Genomic DNA, 21,364 nt, shown 5'->3' on the forward strand with positions numbered 1-21,364 from the left:
TTTCTCATTACAGAGACATCTATCTCTTATAAAGCACATTTCAGATAATTTTGTTGCGTAGATTCAATTTCCAAAAACTAAGGTTCTCATTTGCAATTTCACCATTCCTTCCCACTTCAGAGGAGGGAGGCCGCAGCGATAATTTTCTAGGAATTAAATTTCCTTCTTTGCATTAAGTCACTTTTATTTTAATCGCCTTTTTCTCTACTGCATCGTTCTCGAGCTGTGAAATAATCGAGCTCTCTGTAATTTCCTATAGGAGTTTTGTTCTGTTCATTTATCTCTAATCGTTTTCATATTAGTGGTACTGGACGTTTTATCTGATACAAGGACCACCTCTTGGCGGCCAAATTTAAAACATTGATCTATATGAAAAATGTTTTGCTGCAACGCTGTTTAGAGTTTAAAGATACAGATGGTGATCAGAGAAATGGAAACACCTGAACGAAATTGCAACTTACCAGATTAATATGGTGTCGGGCCACCTTTCGCCTTCAGAACAGCCTTGATGCGACGTGGGATGGAGGCATAGAGGTCGTGAATGGTAGCAAGTGGAATTTTACACCATTCCTCGTGCAGGGCATCGGCCAGTTATGTGAGAGAGGATGGAGGTGGAAATCGTCGCCGGAGTCGTGTTTCCAAGACGGACCACAGATGTTCAATTATGTTGAGATCTGGGGATTGGGCGGGCCAGGGAAGGTGTTGAACTTCATCCCGATGTTCCTCAAACCACGCTGCAACAACGCCAGCTGTGTGAATGGGTGCATTATCATCCTGGAAGATGGCTTCATTGTCCGGGAACAACATCCGGACCATAGGATGCAAGTGGTCTCCTAAAATTGCGACATAATCGTTGGCAGTGATTCGTCCGCTAAGTGTGACCACAGGACCCAATGAAAACCATGATATGGCGGCCCACAGCATCACCGAGCCGCCGCCATGTTTCACAGTTGGGCAGAGACACTGCCGATCATAAGCTTCTTTGGGCGTTCTTCACACATAAACACGGCCCGTGGTTGGGAATAGGGTAAAGGATGACTCATCTGACCATATCACACGTTTCCAGTCCTCAACGGTCCAAGTTGCATGGTCGCGGCACCATTTGCGGCGTGCGAAAGCGTTATGGTCCCTGATGAGCGGTTTGGCCCGTGCAACACGACCCCGTAAGTTCATGTCATGTAATTCGCGGCGGACTGTGATTGTCGAAACAGGGTGGGGGAGGTGCTGATTGAGTTCCTCTGTCACTTGCTCCGCAGTGGCACGACGGTTCTGCGTGACAATGCGCTTTAATACCCGGCGTGACCTGTCACTCATGATTTCCTTCCGCCCACTGTTCCGCTTCCCCGATGTGGTTTTCCCGTGTGTTGTGTAGGCCGTCATCACCTTCGACACTGTCCCACGCGACACACCTAACACAGTAGCCACTGCCGTCACACTCACTCCACATAACCGCGCACCAACAATTTGCCCTCTTTGAAAATCGAGAGGTCTCCCATTTTACACTACCTCCGTCTGCTGCAGTCACTGGACACTGCTGTTCCACTGCGCCTGACGTAGTATGGAGACCGCCTAACACACCACCACCAGCGGTCCAGCGCTGCTGGCGCCACGACACCACTGCCAACCAGTGGCGTAGGGAAGGGGAGGCCCGGAGGGGCCGGGCCCCCCCAAAGAGGTCTGACAATGTACTTTGGTACTTTGATGTTTGTAATTTTTTATATATTTTTATGTTTATATATTTTTTGTTTGTAATTTTTCTATATGTGCCTATAACAGCACTTGGGCCCCCCCCAAACACACATCCTGGCTACGCTACTGCTGCCAACCCATACATCTGACGTGTTGCCAACTACAGGTGTTTCCATTTTTCTGATCACCATCTGTATATCACTCGTCCCATGTTTCCATTTAAAATTTCAAATCTGGGCCCTGGCCCCCCATGAAAGGCGGGCCTGGGGTCACCACAACATCATCATTCGACGTATCCCGTACCATTTTTCTGTTTCACTTTATATTCTGTTCATTTATCTCAAACCGTTTTCTCACTAATGGTACTGGACGTTTTATCTGATATAAGAACCATGTCTTGGCGGCCATTTTGAATACTGTGACCGATATGAAAAATCTTTTACCGTAGCGCTTTTTAGTTTTTAAAAATGTATCGAACGAGGTATCACTCGCCCCATGTTTGAGTTTAAAATTTTGAAGTTGGACCCTGGGCCACCCTGAAGAACGGCCCTGGGGGACATCGCGACAACACCATTTGATGTGTCCTATGGCATCACCTTATTGAATTTTAGTTTGGTTCATTTATGTTGAACCGTTTTCATGATATTTCCGTGGAAGGATTAAAATGGAACACTCTATATATATATATATATATATATATATATATATATATATATATATATATATATATATATATATATATATATATATATACTACTTACATCATAATCTTATATTATCTATTTTTCTTTTATCTCTTTGCACTTTACATTATATTAAAACATTCTTCGTTTTCGGCAGACTAGCTAGTTCCAACACAATTAATAATAATAATTAATGATTAGAACAACATATACTGTAAAGATATTTCTTTACATACTAAAATCATATTTTCAAATATCGGAAACATTATCATCATAATGCCAGCATCACTATTTGATATAAATTTGAGTCAATTTCTTCGATGGAGAATAAATCTTAATCATCCATCAAATTCAGATTTACGAAATGTGTAAATATGCGCCTAATAGAGATTAAACAAATTGAATATATTATAGATGTAGAATTTTGAAGTAAATTTAACTTCAGAATTTTGTATGTTAGTAAAATCATTTCGTATTAGTGGCAGGACATTATAAGGAGAGAGAGAGAGAAGTCTCTCCCGACCTAAACTTGAAATTAATGCTGTATTTTAGTTATTTCATTCTTCACAAATATTTCTTCATTTCTAAAATAGTTTACATGGTAACTAAATGTTCTTTTTAGAATGCTCTTCCAATACGTTATATATATACATATACACACACACACACACACACACATATATATATATATATATATATATATATATATATATATATATATATATATATATATATATATATATATATATATATATATATACACAGTGAAACCTGTCTTCAGCGGAATCGAGCGGGATTCGCAAAAATTTCCGTTAAAGACAGGTTTCCGCTTAATGGAGATAGACCTTTCCGTTAAAAAAATATATGCTTATAACGGACATAATGAGAAAATATATTGACGTAGGCAACTTGTTCAATTACAGTAATTTTTCCTTCTACGGATTAATACCCAAAATAAATAAATAAACACAAAATGTGCTGTGCACACTTTCCTTTATTTTTCCCAATAGTCAAGCAGGATTTTTTGCATACATTGCTACTACTTGGCTGCGGTATACTTCAGGCCACAGAAAAGCTGGAATTTTCTGAAATTTTGAAAGTCCTCTGAACTCTTTTCTCCTTGTTCTCACGACACGTGATGGAGATATATAACTTCTGCTTTGCCTCAATTCCTTTTTTTCCAGAACTTTGTTTTGTCAGTTTTCTTCTCATTTTTGTTGGCTGTCGCTATTTGCTACACAAGCGGAACAGAAGTACGCCTACAAAGAAGACTGGCAGCTGACATGCTACGTAGGACTAGCGAAAAATTGTGGGAGCTGAATATGAGTAGTGATTGACGAAGGTCAACACTGCCCATAAAGATTTAACAAAAGAACGAAGTATTTATCGCAGACAGTATATATTTACCCTCTCACAGGATGTTTAAAAATTTTCTAAACGATGTAGTCTGGAACTCAGAATTTTCCGTTAAAGGTTTAATTTGCTTTCCGTTGTCCGCATAACACAGTTTCCGCTTAATGAAGGGACTTTTACATGTCTTTTACTCCAAAATCCATAGGACCATGAAATATTTCCCTTTAAGACAGTTTTCCGTTTAATAAGGGGTCCGTTGAAGGCAGGTTTAACTGTATATATATATATATATATATATATATATATATATATATATATATATATATATATATATATATGTAATTCTTCAAACTACTTTTTAAATCTATTATCCTTAGATCAGTGACAAACTATATTTCGATTCCAGAACATTTATTTACATTTGTATAAAATTTAGATCATAGGATGCGGACCAACATTCAAATCGCCACTTATCAAATTTGTATTCTGTAATGCGGCGCTAACAATAGCGAGGCGACTATGAAAATAAATTATTGCAAGATTTTACACGATGAGAAAGGGGAATATCCATTATTTACGTTTATGCTACATTACTGTATTATTTCACTTCCACTAGGTGACTTACAGACCACTTGAAAATTCGAAGGTGTAACTAAAGTACTGCAAGGAAATTAATCAATAGAAATGTTTGAAATCAGGCACGTGTTACCGAATATATTGCCTTGTGAGATCACAATGCAACAGCTCTTAAATACCTGTAATTTGTCGGTCCTAATTATTAAAATGATTTTAAAAACTTGCCCTCACATAAGCTCTTCGTACGACTTCGCTTCTGTACGAACGATGTTAGAAAGTAACTGAGGTTTATGTGGTGTCTCTCATGTGGGCATCCCATAAATACAAGTTTTTTCCTGTATAATATTCAGATACATTCTAATCAAATTATTTTAAATTTAGGCCGTCCAATGCACTTTACAATGCACGTATGGTATAGGCGCTTTTTAACCCTTTTCCAGAAGGACAAAGAACGTTTAGCCGAATAACTCTACGCAGTTGAATATCCTTTCGGCTCAAAACAAACCTTTCTTCGATTCTTTTTTTTTTAAAACGAAATGTCAAAATAAGTACTTCTTTTCTAGGCCTGTAAAGAACATCAGAGGGATCCTGATTTCTGTATAGTCGCCCGTGTGGAAGCTTTCAACGTAGGACTGGGTTTGAATGAAGCTTTAAAACGAGCAGAGGCTTATCGAAATGCTGGTGCAGATGCAGTACTCATCCATAGCAAGAAGTCAGATCCTTCAGAAATAGAACAGTTCATGAAGCACTGGAATAATCAGGTGTCTCTTTATTCTTCTTGAATACAAATAATTTATAGAGCTCCCATTAGAAATTACTTAGCTTACATTGGACTTTATTGTTCCATAATATTTTTTCCTACATCAATTAAGTTTCATCAGCGAACAACGTCTAAGTTTGTCCTCTAGTACAGTGGCTGACTCAACCTGGGCAATTGCTACGTTTATACGTTATGCTTGCTAATCAAAAACGGTAGAAATGTTTACTACTATCACGTTAGTGGGCCTTATTAAGATTGTAATGACACGCAATGGGCCTTATAAGATTGTAATGTTATTAGGATCGCGCTAGTGGGCCTTATAAGATTGTAATGACATGCAATGTGCCTTATAAGATTGTAATGTTATTAGGATCGCGCTAGTGGGCCTTATAAGATTGTAATGACACGCAATGTGCCTTATAAGATTGTAATGTTATTAGGATCACGCTAGTGGGCCTTATAAGATTGTAATGACACGCAATGGGCCTTATAAGATTGTAATGTTATTAGGATCGCGCTAGTGGGCCTTATAAGATTGTAATGACATGCAATGTGCCTTATAAGATTGTAATGTTATTAGAATCGCGCTAGTGGGCCTTATAAGATTGTAATGACACGCAATGGGCCTTATAGGATTGTAATGTTATTAGAATCACACACATAGCATAGTAGGCCCTATAAGATTGTAATATTCTTAGGATCACGCTAATGGTCCTTATAAGGTTGTAATGTTATTAGGATCACGCTAGTGGGACTCATTGTATAAAACTGTAATGCTATTAGGATCAAGCTAGTGGGCCTTTTAAGATCGTAATGTTATTAGGATCACGCTAGAGGATCATATAAGATCGTAATGTTATTAGCATACGCTAATGAACATTATAAGATTATAATGATACACGCGTCAATTACCCGCTTCACTGGGTTAAAATAAGAAAAAATAGTAACATCTTCCGTTAGTCAGTCGTTATTTTACTATGGATTCGACACTAAGATCGGTCATTTTTATATATCTTCCCCGTCCCCTAAGTTGCACCGTCAAAGTGAAATGATAAAAACTATCCCAGACCCACACCTCATCTATGTTGAAAATTTGATCGAGATTGATCGAGTACTTCTAGAGTTTTAAGTCACAAACATAGTCTTTCATTTTTATATAATTATGTATGAATATTTGCAAAATAAATCTTCCCTAGAAAGACAAATCTTCCCTAGAAAGACAACTTAGGCAGACGTTTTTGAAGGCCTTACCGATATCATCTTAAATGTCACTGCACTTCCTAATCTGACTGCCAACATTAAATTTACTTTTATTAACTACATATAGCATATTATGTTTATTTTATTTCAGGGGCCTGTCGTTATAGTTCCCACTAAATACCACACAACTCCAACAAAACTCTTCCAAGATTTGGGGATTTCTCTTGTCATATGGGCCAACCACAACTTAAGAGCATCAGTATCAGCCATGCAGAACACCAGTCGCCAAATTTTTGAGGACAAATCACTGAAGAACATTGAAAATAAGGTAACAGTAATTTTTACTTTAAAAGGAGGATACTGTAGATTTATTCATTTACTTTAACTATTTAAAAGGCTTAAGTTTAGAGGTACCCTTGCCGTTTCAAACCCACAAAAAGGAGTTTAAGCATTAAAAATTATTAGGTTAGGCTAGGTTAGGTTAAATTTGGTTGGTTTAGGTTGTGTTAGGTTACCCGGTAAGACTTTAGTTACACTAGAACAGTGACTAGACCCGGTTCTCATAGAAGCTTCTATTATCACTTAAATTCAGTAAAGCCGTGGTTTTCATAAAAATTTAATAGATTTTCTTCTTATTCTTACATAATTCTATAAAACTCAATGCGGAAATATCACATTCAACACACCAATTTGCCATCCTATACGACTATTATGCTGCTGAATTATCGAAACCTTCCACGTCTTGCAAATAGTACTCATTTCTACATGTCTTTTCTCGTATTAAACGTAACTTTACTGCCAAACTTACACACCTAAACATCACATAAGAACTCCAAATCATCATTTCTTACATCATTTCTCCTGTAAATTTTCACACACACACACACACACACATATATATATATATATATATATATATATATATATATATATATATATATATATATATATATATATATATATAATTTTAAAACACATTTTTCTGACCAGAACAAAATGAATTATTTAATAATTATACGAATTTTGTTACAGTTTCAAGCACCTACCGTTCTCTTCATCAGACATTGAGAAAAGACAGATGACAGCAAATCTTATATCTTCCTCAGCCGTTAGTTAGCATTTTCATTTATATAATTTTAATTTGTTGTTTTTATATATATAAAATTTAAATTTGTAATATGTAACAATATCATATAATTACATTGTTAATATATGTTAATTGTCAATGCAATTTACAATTCTATTGATCTTTATATAAAATAAAATAAAATAAAATAACAGAAATTTGGAAATATTCAAATTGCACTAATAGTCTTATGCATTTTTCTTTTCTATCACTTCTAATAATTTCTCCCATTGCTCATGTATATTTATACCACTTATCCAGTTCATTAAGTTCTCCTCTTGTTCTTTCTTTATTCTTCTCGCTTCCTTCCACTTCCTAATAATCTTTCTTTTTTCTCTTTCTAAACCTTTACCCCCTTGCCAATCTATCCTATGTCCCGTTTCTTTCACATGTTTGTAAATAGCATTATTTTCTCTTTTCATTCGAACATCATCTTTATGTTCTTTCAATCTGTCCATGAGCCTTTTCCCCGTCTCCCATATGTATTTCATGTCACACTCACTACATTTCACTTTATAGATAACTCCTTCTTCTTCCTCCACTATATTGCTTTCCCTCCTTTCCCTAAAGAAAAAGATAAAGAAAAGGAGGGAAAGCAATATAGTGGAGGAAGAAGAAGGAGTTATCTATGAAGTGAAATGTAGTGAGTGTGACATGAAATACATATGGGAGACGGGGAAAAGGCTCATGGACAGATTGAAAGAACATAAAGATGATGTTCGAATGAAAAGAGAAAATAATGCTATTTACAAACATGTGAAAGAAACGGGACATAGGATAGATTGGGAAGGGGGTAAAGGTTTAGAAAGAGAAAAAAGAAAGATTATTAGGAAGTGGAAGGAAGCGAGAAGAATAAAGAAAGAACGAGAGGAGAACTTAATGAACTGGACAAGTGGTATAAATATACATGAGCAATGGGAGAAATTATTAGAAGTGATAGAAAAGAAAAATGCATAAGACTATTAGTGCAATTTGAATATTTCCAAATTTCTGTTATTTTATTTTATTTTATTTTATATAAAGATCAATAGAATTGTAAATTGCATTGACAATTAACATATATTAACAATGTAATTCTATGATATTGTTACATATTACAAATTTAAATTTTATATATATAAAAACAACAATTAAAATTATATAAATAACAATGCTAACTAACGGCTGAGGAAGATATAAGATTTGCTGTCATCTGTCTTTTCTCAATGTCTGATGAAGAGGACGTTAGGTCCTTGAAACTGTAACAAAATTCGTATAATTATTAAATAATTCATTTTGTTCTGGTCAGAAAAATGTGTTTTAAAATGTTATTGTGATTATCCAGAACCATGGAGTATATTTATTATGATTTACCTTCAAGTCTGAAAAGGAGGATTAACACATGGAAAGACAAAAGGAGGAAGGTAATATCGTATATGCAGCAGATAAATTTTTTGAGAAGGTGTCTAGAAGAGGGAGTTACTCCAAAAGGTCTAAGGGTGAGGAAGAAAGGATTAATGTGTGAATCAGTGAGATTCCAGAAACTAGTCAAGAAAATTGAGAAAGAAGTGATATGGGATGTCATAAGGAAAAGAACTAAGGAAGTGAGAAAAAGTGAAGAAATGTCTAACCAAATTATAGAACATATAAAGGAAGGTCTCAGTATTTTTGTGAGGGAAGCAGTAATAAGAAAATTGGAAGAATGGGAAAGGAGTTTTGAAGGAAAAGTAAAGATGAGATTAGACAACAAAGGAAGATTGTTAGGTTGGGGAGAAGAAAAGGATAATAGAAACAGAGTGGTAGTTATAGGTGACATAATATTACCAGAAGAAGAGAAGAAGTGCTTAAGTCTAGGGCATAAATTTAAGGTTAAAGAAGAAGAAGTGGACAAAAAGGAATTAGTGTACACAGTAGAACAAGCAATAGCAGATATAAAGGACAACGAGGAGAAGGAGAAAATAAGGAAAAAAGCATTATCGATCGTTAGACAGAATATGAACAAGAAAGAAAGTAACTTAAGGAAAGAGGAGAAGGAAGGACTGAAAAGTCTAAGAAAAAGAAAAGACATTGTAGTGGAACAGGCGGATAAAGGAGGTGCATTGGTAATTATGGAGAAAATGTGGTACCAAGAAAAACTAGGAGAGCTATGTGATCAAACATATGAGGAAGTAGGTAACAAAGATATGAAAGAAGAAGTGATGAAGAAGATAGTACAAGAAGGGAAAAAAGAAGGGATTAAAAAGTTGATAAATGAAAAAGGAAGGCTTCCTATAATGAAAGATTTTCCTAAAATTCATAAGAAAGAAATTAAGCTAAGACCAGTAATGGACTGCAGAGGTAACTATTTTGAACCACTAGAAGAAAAATTAAGAGATAATGGATGAAATATTGCTACAATAATATTGCTTGTCGGTCTATCTATTAGTAATTAATGAACGCTAAAATTGTAGGAGATTTCCCAATAAAAGGTGAACTGGCTCTTTAAACAAGGCAATACCTATGAATTAATGTTTTCCAAGATAGCAGTGAGAAATAGCGATTGAATGAGCCTTTCAAACAATTTCAAATTAGTACTGAGCTTTGATTTAACGCATCACCTAAAATAATTGGGATAATTTTGGAACTAGAGGCCAAAATCAGGTAAAATCATTATGTTTACAGGAGAAATGAGTTGATGTTACGTAAGTGTAATTACTAAGTACTAACCTAACCTAACCTAATCTAATCTAACTTAACCTAAACCATCAAAAACACAGAAAATATAGGAAGAAAGTACGAAGTTTAAGCAAAGAATTCTGGCCCTCCAAATCTAAATATTCTAACCTAACCTAAACTAACCTAACCTACCAAAACCATCAAAAATACAGAAAATATAGCAAGAAAGCTCGAAATTTAAGCAAAATATTCTGGACCCGCAGTTCCAAAAATATGTCAAATAATTTATTAATACTTCTAGATCTGGTAATACTTCCCAAGTAAAACCAACATAAGACCGCATAGTTGGCTAATTACGACATGCCATTTAAAAACTCAATGTTACGTCTAATTTATTTATCTAACCTTGCAATTTTAGCGATACTTTTGTATACTTTATATACTTTTGCAATTAAAATAATAACATTTACCTTGCAGGTTGTTCCCGTGAAAGAAATCTTCCGTCTACAAGGTGAAGATGAACTGAAACAAGCTGAGAATTTATATCTTCCAAAGAAGTGATTAACAGGAACTTCCACCTGAACATGTATCACAACACGAAAATATGTACAAAATATGTATATTTTTAAATACAAATAAATAAGCTATTTATAAAAACAAAATTAACTGACAGATTTCGTTCTTTGTGTTATAGTATGTATGCATAGAGTGGTCTAAAAGTGTGGAACCAGTGGATTAATTCAAGGTATATAAAATAACAGGTAGCACCAGTTCGCGTTCAACGTTCTGATTGGTTCCATGTTCGTGACGTCTTCTGGAGGAACTTTTGCGTATGCAATATTTCACTTGTTCTCTTGAAAAATAGCTCGTGATACCCAAGGACATTATAAAATAGGTGATCTGCTCATATGTATCTTCATCCTATTAGGTAACTCTATTTTATAACATCCTTGGCGATACCTACAAATGACGTCACCTACCGCAAAGTATCCTGGGAAAAATGAGAGTACGAGCATGAAAAATGGCTGAATCGAGAGTTCCCTGAGTTTCACTCATCCATCCGACATAGACTTAGGATGTCACTTGTTACTTCATCAACATAAGGTTCATGTAGTGAAGAGGATATATTCTGCGTAATCGATACTGCTGTGTTCCTAAAGATTGAAATGAAAGAAAAGTTAATTATATGATGGGGTTAACCGCTGTTTCGCCGGACCAATTTTAGGAAATTTAACGGGTCAATTGGAGAATTTATTCAAGTTTGTGAGGAAGAATGAGTGAAAGTCAGGTAAAGGGAATAGCAAAAGTTCAGAAAGTGATTGTATTTGCTGGTTATTTTTTTTAAGCGGCACTGTATGTGGAGGCGGATGGGCTATTTCGCAGAGAGGTACACTTGTTTTACTATACGGATCCATAGATTGTAAAATGTACATAAAAAATTGGGCAAGTCTTTAATTTGCCCATTTCATGTCGAGAACAGAACCCAACCAACCTTTGCGGGGATTCTAACTCATTCCTACTACTACTACTACCCCTACTCCTACTACTACTATTACTTATACTCTGGATCCGTACAGTAAAACTGCACGCCTAATAACGTAATTTAACGTATCTTAATGTAATCCAACCAAAATAACCGAATGCAGTACATTTTCGTCCATTTTTTTTAATTTTCAAATTGGTCCGGCTATACAGCAGTAATGCCATATGATGTAACTAAAGTAAAAAAAGTAATGAAACGTAAAAAATATAAGTATAGCTACGAACATAAGATAAATATGATAGAAGGAACTGGAGAAAATGTATTTGTACGGAAGTATAAATGATATAAAATAATTTAAATAGTAACAATCATAATAGTATAAAATAAGTTTAAGAAAACATATGTGTATATATCAGCAACAGGACATCATCATCTACATCCAGAAAGAAGACATACAAAAACTGAAAAAGAAAAAAAGAAAGTAAATATTATTTCGAAAACAAACATCAAAATACATAATATCAGCTAAAATAGTTAAGCACACACATATATCAATGTATGAAATCATACCATTTATTTTACGTCCAACATTTTCCTAAAGCGTACTATAAATTAAATATGATACCTGTTAACAAATGATCTTCAGTAGGGCCTGTTAGCCTACTATGTTTCCTTGGTGTATGGCGAGTATTATGTATGACTCGTATGACTCGTGGTATTCTTGGATTTCAATACCAATCAGAACACAAATTGTAAATATTGATTGTCTGAATTGAAGAATTGTATATTCGAACGCCTCTTTGTGAATTTCTAGAAAGTTATGATTTAAAGTTTTCTGTATTCACTAATTATTTTGGATTTGTAATATATCTCTGATGAGAATTTTGTTTAGGATCATTTGCTAATATGTGCAATTATATGTGTAGTATAAGCCATGTTACGTGAGGATTACATAGAACTCTCATCTCACGTTGTGATCTGTTTTTTCCTTTATCATTTACTCACGTCATTAGCCCAAACTGAGAATTTTCTCCATTTTAGGAAAATGGGATGGCGTATCCACTGGGCTATGGATACCCAGTTCTTCGTAGATGGAGATCGAACCCGAAGGACTAAATGGTATCGTCAATTCTGACATCGTTGCGCAAAACCTGCAACATCGGCAGCTGAAGTTGTGTAAGTTGTGAGAGGTTTGCAAAGATAATGGATTCTGGATCCAAATGACAACATTCGTAGTGACACGCGTCTGCACCTCACAATTAGGACATCTGATGCTGGCCCGTGCAGGAGTGTTACAACATTCATAGAAAATGATGACATAGGAACGATAGCATAAATACATATGTTTAGAAAGCTTTATATACAGTAACTTAATGTTTAGAATGATTTTGAATTCGTATCCCAAATTAAAGTATTTTAATTTTTTCACATACTTGTGTACCTTTATCAATTACAACTTTAAAAAAATGTTTTTTTAGAGACAAATGCTCCAATCAAATGAATTTTAAAAGATTAAAAAAAATCGTTTCTCACTATGAAAATACGATAAATTTCAGTCTATTTGACCCAGTGCTCCGAATTTTTCTCTAAATTTAACTCTTTTTAATCGGTTATTTATTTATTTATTTATTTATATGAAAGTACACAGGCATACACCCACAACATACCTTCTTGACTTACATAATTGATGGTAACATGACTTTACAAAGAAGAAAAATAAAACATGGAAAGAGAAAAAAATAAAAGAAAAAAATACTAAAAAATAAAAAGGAAAGAATGTACAATTCAGCCACGAGAACAATAATATACATTTATATAATATATATCAGTACGTTAACAAATAATAATAGATCATACATGGTCATTATTCAGTATTTCATAGAGAAGTTTAACAAATTTAACTTTTCCATCTGAAAATAGGTCTATCCTATCATTTAATTTATTATAGACTCTCAGCATTCGTATAATAGGTGAGTGTGCATGAGTTGAACGTTTCGACATAGGTATATAAAATATATTTTGATTTCTGGAGCGATATCTTGGTACATAGAAAGGGATATGTGGCAGCAGTGTTGAACTATTAATTCTATTTGTAATATATTTCTTAAAATAATAAGAGAATGTACAATTTTTCTATTCTTTAAGCTACTTAGGTTGAATAGCGAGCGTAAAAGTGACACTGACAAGTAAGTTGTTGAATCTGGTTTAAATGTTTTATAATATAAATATCTCAAAAATTTGTTTTGAATCAACTCAATTGCTTGGATGTCTCTCTTAAAGTGGGGACTCCAGGATTACCGACGCATACTCTAATTTGCTTCTAACTAGGGTTGCATATAGCTTGATAATTACTTATGGTTGTGAAAATATTTTTGAGTTTCTGATAACAAAACCTAAGGCTCTATTTGCTGAGTCTATAACACTAACTAAATGATTACCAAATGTTAATTTACAATCAAAAATTACACCAAGATCTCTAATCGATGTAACATTCTCTATTTGGATATTATTAATTTTGTATACATATTTAACTAATTTGTTTTTTCTATTAAAGGTTACACTATTACACTTATTTACGTTCAGTTGTAGTTTATTTAAACCACACCAATCTATGATTTTATTCAAGTTTTGTTGTAAAATTTTGCTATCTTCTTCAACTGTAACTGATTTATAAATCTTTATATCGTCGGCAAATAACAAACAATTGGAATTTTCTACAACCTCAGGCAAATCATTAATTAGAATTAAAACAACAAAGGACCAAGATCGGAACCTTGCGGAACACCAGATGAACTTGCAAACTGATAAGAAATTTCTTGTTGAAACTCTACATATTGATTTCTATTATGTAAATAAGATAGAAACAACATAATTAAATTTTTGGATAATCCGAATGTTATAAGTTTCTTGATTAATATTTCATGATCTATTTTGTCAAAAGCCTTAGCAAAGTCCAAATATATTACATCCATTTGTTCCTTTTTTTCAAAACAATTGTAGATCTCCTGTGAGAATTCCAACAAGTTAGTTACTGTTGATCTGTTAGGGAAAAAACCATGTTGATTTGGAGAAATGCAAATTTTCACATGTTTAAATACCTTTTCGTATAGTATGTATTCATACACTTTACACATTGAATTAATTATTGAAATAGGCCTATAATTTGTCATAACGTTAGAATTACCTGATTTCAAAATTGGAGTTATTTTTGTTTCTTTCCATTTTGAGGAAAAATATTAGTTTTCAATGACAAATTAATAATAAATTTAATTTGTTCGCATAGAACATCTCCACATGCTTTAATAACGTAAGAAGGAATTCCATCTGGGCCACAAGATTGTTTGGGTTTGAGATTCTTAATAGCACTTTTAACCTCATCTGAAGTAACACAGTTAAAATGCAAAATATCAAGTTTGTGATGTATGTTCGGAAAATCTCCAAGAACATCGTTAATTTTATAACTAAAGTTGGTTTGACTGTAAACTGAAGAAAAATATTTTGCTAAACCGTTTGAAATATTGCCTTGGGAAAAGTTCTCGTTATTCAAGGTGTACACTAGATTTCTTATGTTATGTTGTTGTTTGGTATTTACAAATGACCAAAAACGTTTTATATTATCATTGACATTCATTTGGAGTTGTTCTATGTAATCATCATAAGCTCTATGTATAAGCTGTTTTAATTCCGACCTTAAGTCCTGAATCTTTCGTCATAATACCTAGAGAATTTACGCTTTTTAGCACATTTTTTCTTAGTTTTAATAGTTTGAATTATTTCTCTGGTAAACCATACCGGATATCTAGACTTCCTAACTTGCGTACATATTGGTATACAATTATCAAAACATTTATATAAAGAATCATATAGAAAGATTAATGCTAAGTCGACACTATCGAAATCATATAGGTTTTTCCAGTCATAATCACGCAGTGTACAGTATAATTTGTAAAAATCAGCTTTCCTATAATTATAATATTTTCTTTGCATTGTCTAAGTGGAATATATCTTAGCAAATCCTAGAGAGAAAGAGTAAATTCACTCTTATATACTTGACCAATTTCAGTCCCAACAAGTGAATTGATTCAGAAGCGTCGAAGAAAATATATGTCATATCGCAACATTTTTTTTCTAAATTTACCGCGGAAAATCATCTTTCTTATCATATCATACAAAGTGCGGCACGATAACTAACCCCGCTCTGATCAGCATAGAAAATGTACAGAACATGGAGTCACGATAGCTAAGCAGTGCTCAGTGGTACATTTGAAGCCTTTTAGACTTTCAAACTATGCTATGTGTAAGTATAGGAAATTTTGTTGAACAGTTACATCCGTCTGTTGACAGGTGGCAGAGCAGAAAACGGTAGGACCTTGTAGGTAGATACTATTTTTAAACTTTGATTCGTGTCTCAAGAACAGACCAATTTTTCACGCTTACCACTTTAGTGAAATCGGAAATGATTAAAATGATGACCGTAGAACAAAAAAGAAAGACAAAAGCGATAGATAGCGAGAAGCATGTTTGGTATGCGAATTCAATGTCCTAATAGGGTCTAAGAGATACAATCCAGTAGCATAGCATAAAGTTTCCAAATAAATAAGCTGAAATCTGAATTATTTTACTGAAACTGGAAGTGGTTAAAATGTTGACCACCGTAGAACAAAAAAATGCGATAGATAACTAGAAATAATTTTTGTTATGCGAATTTAATGTCCTAAAAAGAGATGCAATCCAGTAGCTTAGCGCGAAGTTTCGAAATGGATAGGCTGAAATACTTATTGGAAAGTGCTAACTCATGTAATATGTTATTTTGCTATCGACTATGTAATGCATATATATATATATATATATATATATATATATATATATATATATATATATATATATATATATAGAGAGAGAGAGAGAGAGAGAGAGATAACAATGCTTCTGTTTCATATGGAGTATTATTACTTAAAACAAACAAATCTAAACAGACTTGTATTAGCTGTTCGCCATTGAAACACAAACTCAAGGTATCCCTTCATTCATAACAAGTGTCAACGTGTTATTACAACATATTTATAACTGCTTATTTTTGTCCCGTTGTCAAAGATTGAACGTTATAATGAGTTTTGTAGGACTTGTGAAGAAATTAATAATTTTCACCGCGTTAATATTTTTATTATTGTAGATTTTAATTTATCTCAAATGACTGGAGCGGACTATAAATAAGCGATGAGGGTATATGTTATAAAACATTACAAAAATTTGAAGTTTATATAATTTAACGTCAATAAATAATGAATCTTAATGCAAATGGAAATAACTTTGGACTTAGTCAATTCAACTACTGAAGTATATACTCTTGTAAAACCCGATGTATATCATCCAGGGTTAGTATTAACACTAACGTGTAAAATAGTGGCAAAATTTGTCATGATAAAATAGTAATATACTATGATTTTATAAAGTTTTATGAAGTATGAAGAATTTAGTAAGACTGATTGGAGTGAATTAGACAAAATTGGTGATGTTAATGATGCTATTAACTATTCTTATTCACGTGTACTTAAAGCATTTCAAAGTAATGTTCCTAAAAGTAAATCTTATTTAAATAAAAGGTACCCATGTTGGTTTTCAAAAGAATTATAAAGCATAAAACTAAAGAATTATTATCGAAAACATAAAGAGAACTCTATGTATAACTGTGAAAAATTTAAAGAATCTAGAAGAAAGGTAAAATATATTATTGATATAGAATTCATTTTAGAATTATATAGAAGTCATTTTAAAATTATATACAGATTAACAAAAGTAGCAAAATAAACTCTAGGGTTATGATATTGGATGGAATAGAATAGACAATGTTTCCACTCTCTTTCCCAAAAAAATTCCAGGACATATCCAGGATGTTTCCAGAACAAATCACCAATTTTCAAGGACATCGACACAGGAAGGTATAGCAGGATTGTAACTGTACGTTCAAAACTCACAATAGTGAAATGAAAAGTACAGTAGCGTATGCAGTGTATATTAATGCAAGTTCAGTATTAATTAAATACAATAATTAAATACACAAAGCGGAGCCTAATGTCCTGTTCTTTATTCTCCCAACTCCCCTTATAGTCACCCGATCCACTCACATCCAGCACATGTATTTTCATTCTTTCTACATGGCATGTTAATTGTGCACCGAACAAATTTACAAACAACAACAACAAAAAAAATACGTTTCGTACTTGGCATCTGCACTGCGTGACAGTGTGACAGATATAGTTCGGAGAAAAAAGAGAATTATATTACACGTTTTTCAAGTGAATATGGAGTTGTATGATTTTCTCATCTATAGACATAATTTCTTCCTTCTTTAGCGAAGCTGCTCTACGGATAACATTTGACTTTGTCAATGAAGTAAAGCAAGACTTCTGCTCTGCTTCATGTGCAAGCTGATTTGCTTCAGTTTCCAAAGCTTCGGTTGTTTCCATGAATTTCCTTTTCTTTCTCTGCTGTACATTTTTACTTATCTTTTTCCTCTTGCTCTGCACTTGATTTTCTCTTTCAAGTCTTTATTTTCTCCAGCTCTGCCATATAGCACTGCCTTGCATGGAAACCATGATGCAGCATTTCTTTCATGAAGTTGATTGAAGTAAAATCTTTATGGGAAATGTTATTATACACCAATCTATGGACGACTGAAACTGGTACAAAGCACAGTTTCTGGAGGATAGTGATAGTGTAGACAACATACAAGAATGAGTTGACAGACTAGTGGAAGAAAGAAGAGAGAAGTTCCCCTCAACAAACCACCCTTTTGCGAGAGGCCCATCAACCACCCACACATGCAGGATCATGATAAATTATTAGCCAGCACAAAAACAGGAATAGCAATCAATTAAAATCTTCATTATAATTATGAAAAATTTGATATTCAGTATTTCTGTAAATTTCAAGGCTAGAAAGGTATTTTCAATGGCATTTACAGAATGTTTCCCGGACAAATCAATTCAAGGACATTTCCAGAACGAGTGAGAACCCTGAATAGAGTACGAATAAGACAATATCTGATAGTTTTGCAACTTACTTTAAGTAGGTGTATGCTGATAATATACAGACATATAATTATAGATTTTTTTAGATAAGCGGAATTTTAATTTTTAATACCTGTTAAATTATATGATTTACAAAATGGCAAAGCTTACGAAATAACATGAAAATTAATTCTATCACAGAAAGAGTTTTAGAGTACAGGTGAAAGACTTTTAGTACACTTAGATGGGAAATATAAAACTCCAATGCCACAATGATATTATGAAGATACAGAGCGAGAAATTACAGAGATGACAAATATAAGCTATTTATGCATTATGATCTTATGAATCCGTTAAATAATGGATATTCTATACATCAAATATTTTTCAAGAATGAGCCGCTAAAATGAATTATTTTTGAAAATTTATAAGGGAAAATTTGTTTAATTAAGATAAAAGATTAAAAAAAATATAGAGATATTATGGATACGCAATTGTGTTGTACTTTAACATTGGAAACAATAAATTAAAACGAATACTGTCAGCAATAAAGATATTGAAACCAAAGAAGTATTGCAGTGTCGATGGTATACCTCCATATGTAGTCAAAACTGTTGGAAAGTATTTAGGCACCCTTTATGTACTTTATATAATTTAATTATAAGAAAATAAGTATTTACTGATGTATGGAAAATATCTAAAGTTACTTCTATATTTAAAGACGAGGATGATATAAAGGTGGAAAATCATAGACCAGCTCCTACGAAAGTATTAGAATTCATATTGTATTCTCGTATTTTTACTCACATATATATACATACACACACACACACACACACACACATATATATATATATATATATATATATATATATATATATATATATATATATATATATATATATATATATATATATATATATATATATAGATAGATAGATAGATAGATAGATAGATATAGATATATATAGATATATAGATATACTTTTTTCCTGTTGCATATGATGATATGGGCAGGCGTGGACAGCAAACGCCTGTTTGGGCCGTTCTTTTTCCACGGTGTTGTGAATCACCAGCGATACCTGAAATTGTTGCAGAACTGGTTTGTTCCTCTCTTGAAGGAGCACGAAATCAGAAAGACATATTGCTTTCAGCATGATGGAGCACTTGCTCATTATGCCCTCGTCGTACACGAATATCTTACTGAAGTCTTTCCTGGGCGTTGCATTGGACATGGTAGTCCGGATCTACCCGCACTAATCGGCTGGCCACCACGAAGCCCAGACCACACCACCTGTGATAATGCGTTATGGGGGTTCATAAAGGGCATCATTGCACCAAACCGTTACGACCCCACTGTCGAACGGACAGAAACTGTGAATCAAGCTTTCACTCAAGGTACAGCGGCAATGCTCTGCAAAATGTGGGACAGAATTTGGCGGCAGATTGTCATTTGTCATGAGAATGACGGTCGACAGACTGATCCTTTGGATACTTAATGTTTCCTATCTCAGTAAAACTTATCGGAAGCATCGTTGTACATGTCATTCAGTTGTTTCCGTGTAGTTATTTACGTACATTTAGTAGTTTATGTTACTTATTTTCAGGGATAACAGGACTTTGTAGCATATACAGTATATAAGTTTCTTTTCAATTATTTTATTTGTTGATTTTATTTAATTATTGCCTGAATTAGTCAAATGGTGTTATAATTTATAATTTTGCAATGTTAAATAATTTTCAAAATGTTTCTAATGTGTCGATAGTTTCTCTATCTGCACCACATAAGAATTGGACTCTATAGACAATGAATTTAATGTTAATTATGTTCTTCTTCTTTTAATCATGATTTTGTATAAAAAGTGTACAAACTTTTATATAAGAGTAAGATTCCCTAAAATGTTTTGTTTCTGAATAATTACTGTTGTTAATTTATATTATTTAACCTGCAGAATAGCTATTGTAAAACAGTATTTAAGATCATTATTTGTTAAAATATATTGAAACAAAGTTTATTTTTGTGTGATTAGTTGACATGTATAGTAACATGAAAAGTTCCAGCTAAGCTTCTCGGGACCGTTCCGCTTTATCAACTAGAAATTGTAAATACCATTAACAGATCATGCTCAACTGAATATTCGAAGGATTGAGTATAGCCCGCTCCCCCAGTGATTTTTAACGAATCATAGTGATTCTAACAATTCATATTAGTTCATAATGAATCGGAATTGCATGTTATAAAGTTTTAAGATGTAAATCTTGTGGTAAGGAAGCTTTAATATAAGTAGTAGTAGTAGGAACGGGTTAGAAGCCCCGCAGGGGTTGGTTGGGTTCTGTTCTCCATATAAGTAGTAGTAGTAGTAGCAGTAGTAGAAGTAGTAGTAGTAGAAGTAGTAGTACTAGTAGCAGTAGTAGAAGTAGTAGTAGTAGAAGTAGTAGTACTAATAGCAGTAGTAGTAGTATTAGTAGTAGTATCTATAGTAGTAATAGTAGTATTAGTAGTGACTCTTCCAGTTACGGTGACAAAGAACTGGGGGGAGCGGGCTATACACAAGCCATCATAATAAATGATCTAAAGATATTAAAAGCAGGTTCTATTTGAGTATTCGAACATCGCTAAATAAATAACATCGATTACTGGCAGTTATTGCTTCAACATCACTCTTCTTGTGCATAAAGTCTTATCATCTCATACCATCTCCTTACCTGTGTCTTCAATCGGATGCCTTGCCCTACTGCAATGTAGCTGTAGATGCGTAGCGGTGTGACAAGATGTCGAGGAACATTTTAACAACTTACAGGTTGATAGTAGTTTTAATGCATGACACATTATATATTTACGAGCATGGC

At 33.5% G+C, this 21,364-nt stretch overlaps 2 protein-coding genes across 4 annotated transcripts in view; both read left to right on the plus strand.

The window, feature by feature from the left end:
• Positions 1–10,682, plus strand: part of LOC145694555 (phosphoenolpyruvate phosphomutase-like) — a 300,696-nt gene extending 290,014 nt beyond the window's left edge. For all 3 annotated transcript variants that reach the window (XM_081770879.1, XM_081770878.1, XM_081770880.1), the window contains exons 6-8: positions 4,865–5,062; positions 6,413–6,589; positions 10,499–10,682. In XM_081770879.1, the coding sequence (XP_081627005.1) occupies positions 4,865–5,062; positions 6,413–6,589; positions 10,499–10,582 (459 nt within the window). In that variant the 3' untranslated portion in view covers positions 10,583–10,682. The remainder of the gene's footprint in view (positions 1–4,864; positions 5,063–6,412; positions 6,590–10,498) is intronic.
• A 9,680-nt stretch (positions 10,683–20,362) lies between these two features.
• Positions 20,363–21,364, plus strand: part of LOC145694556 (phosphoenolpyruvate phosphomutase-like) — a 34,838-nt gene continuing 33,836 nt past the window's right edge. Inside the window, exon 1 of the mRNA XM_081770881.1 lies at positions 20,363–20,398. The gene's annotated coding sequence lies outside the window, so the exon portion shown is untranslated. The remainder of the gene's footprint in view (positions 20,399–21,364) is intronic.

Source organism: Thermobia domestica, chromosome 9 (assembly GCF_964235325.1).
Source record: "Thermobia domestica chromosome 9, izTheDome1.hap1.1, whole genome shotgun sequence".
Lineage (NCBI taxonomy): Eukaryota > Metazoa > Arthropoda > Insecta > Zygentoma > Lepismatidae > Thermobia > Thermobia domestica.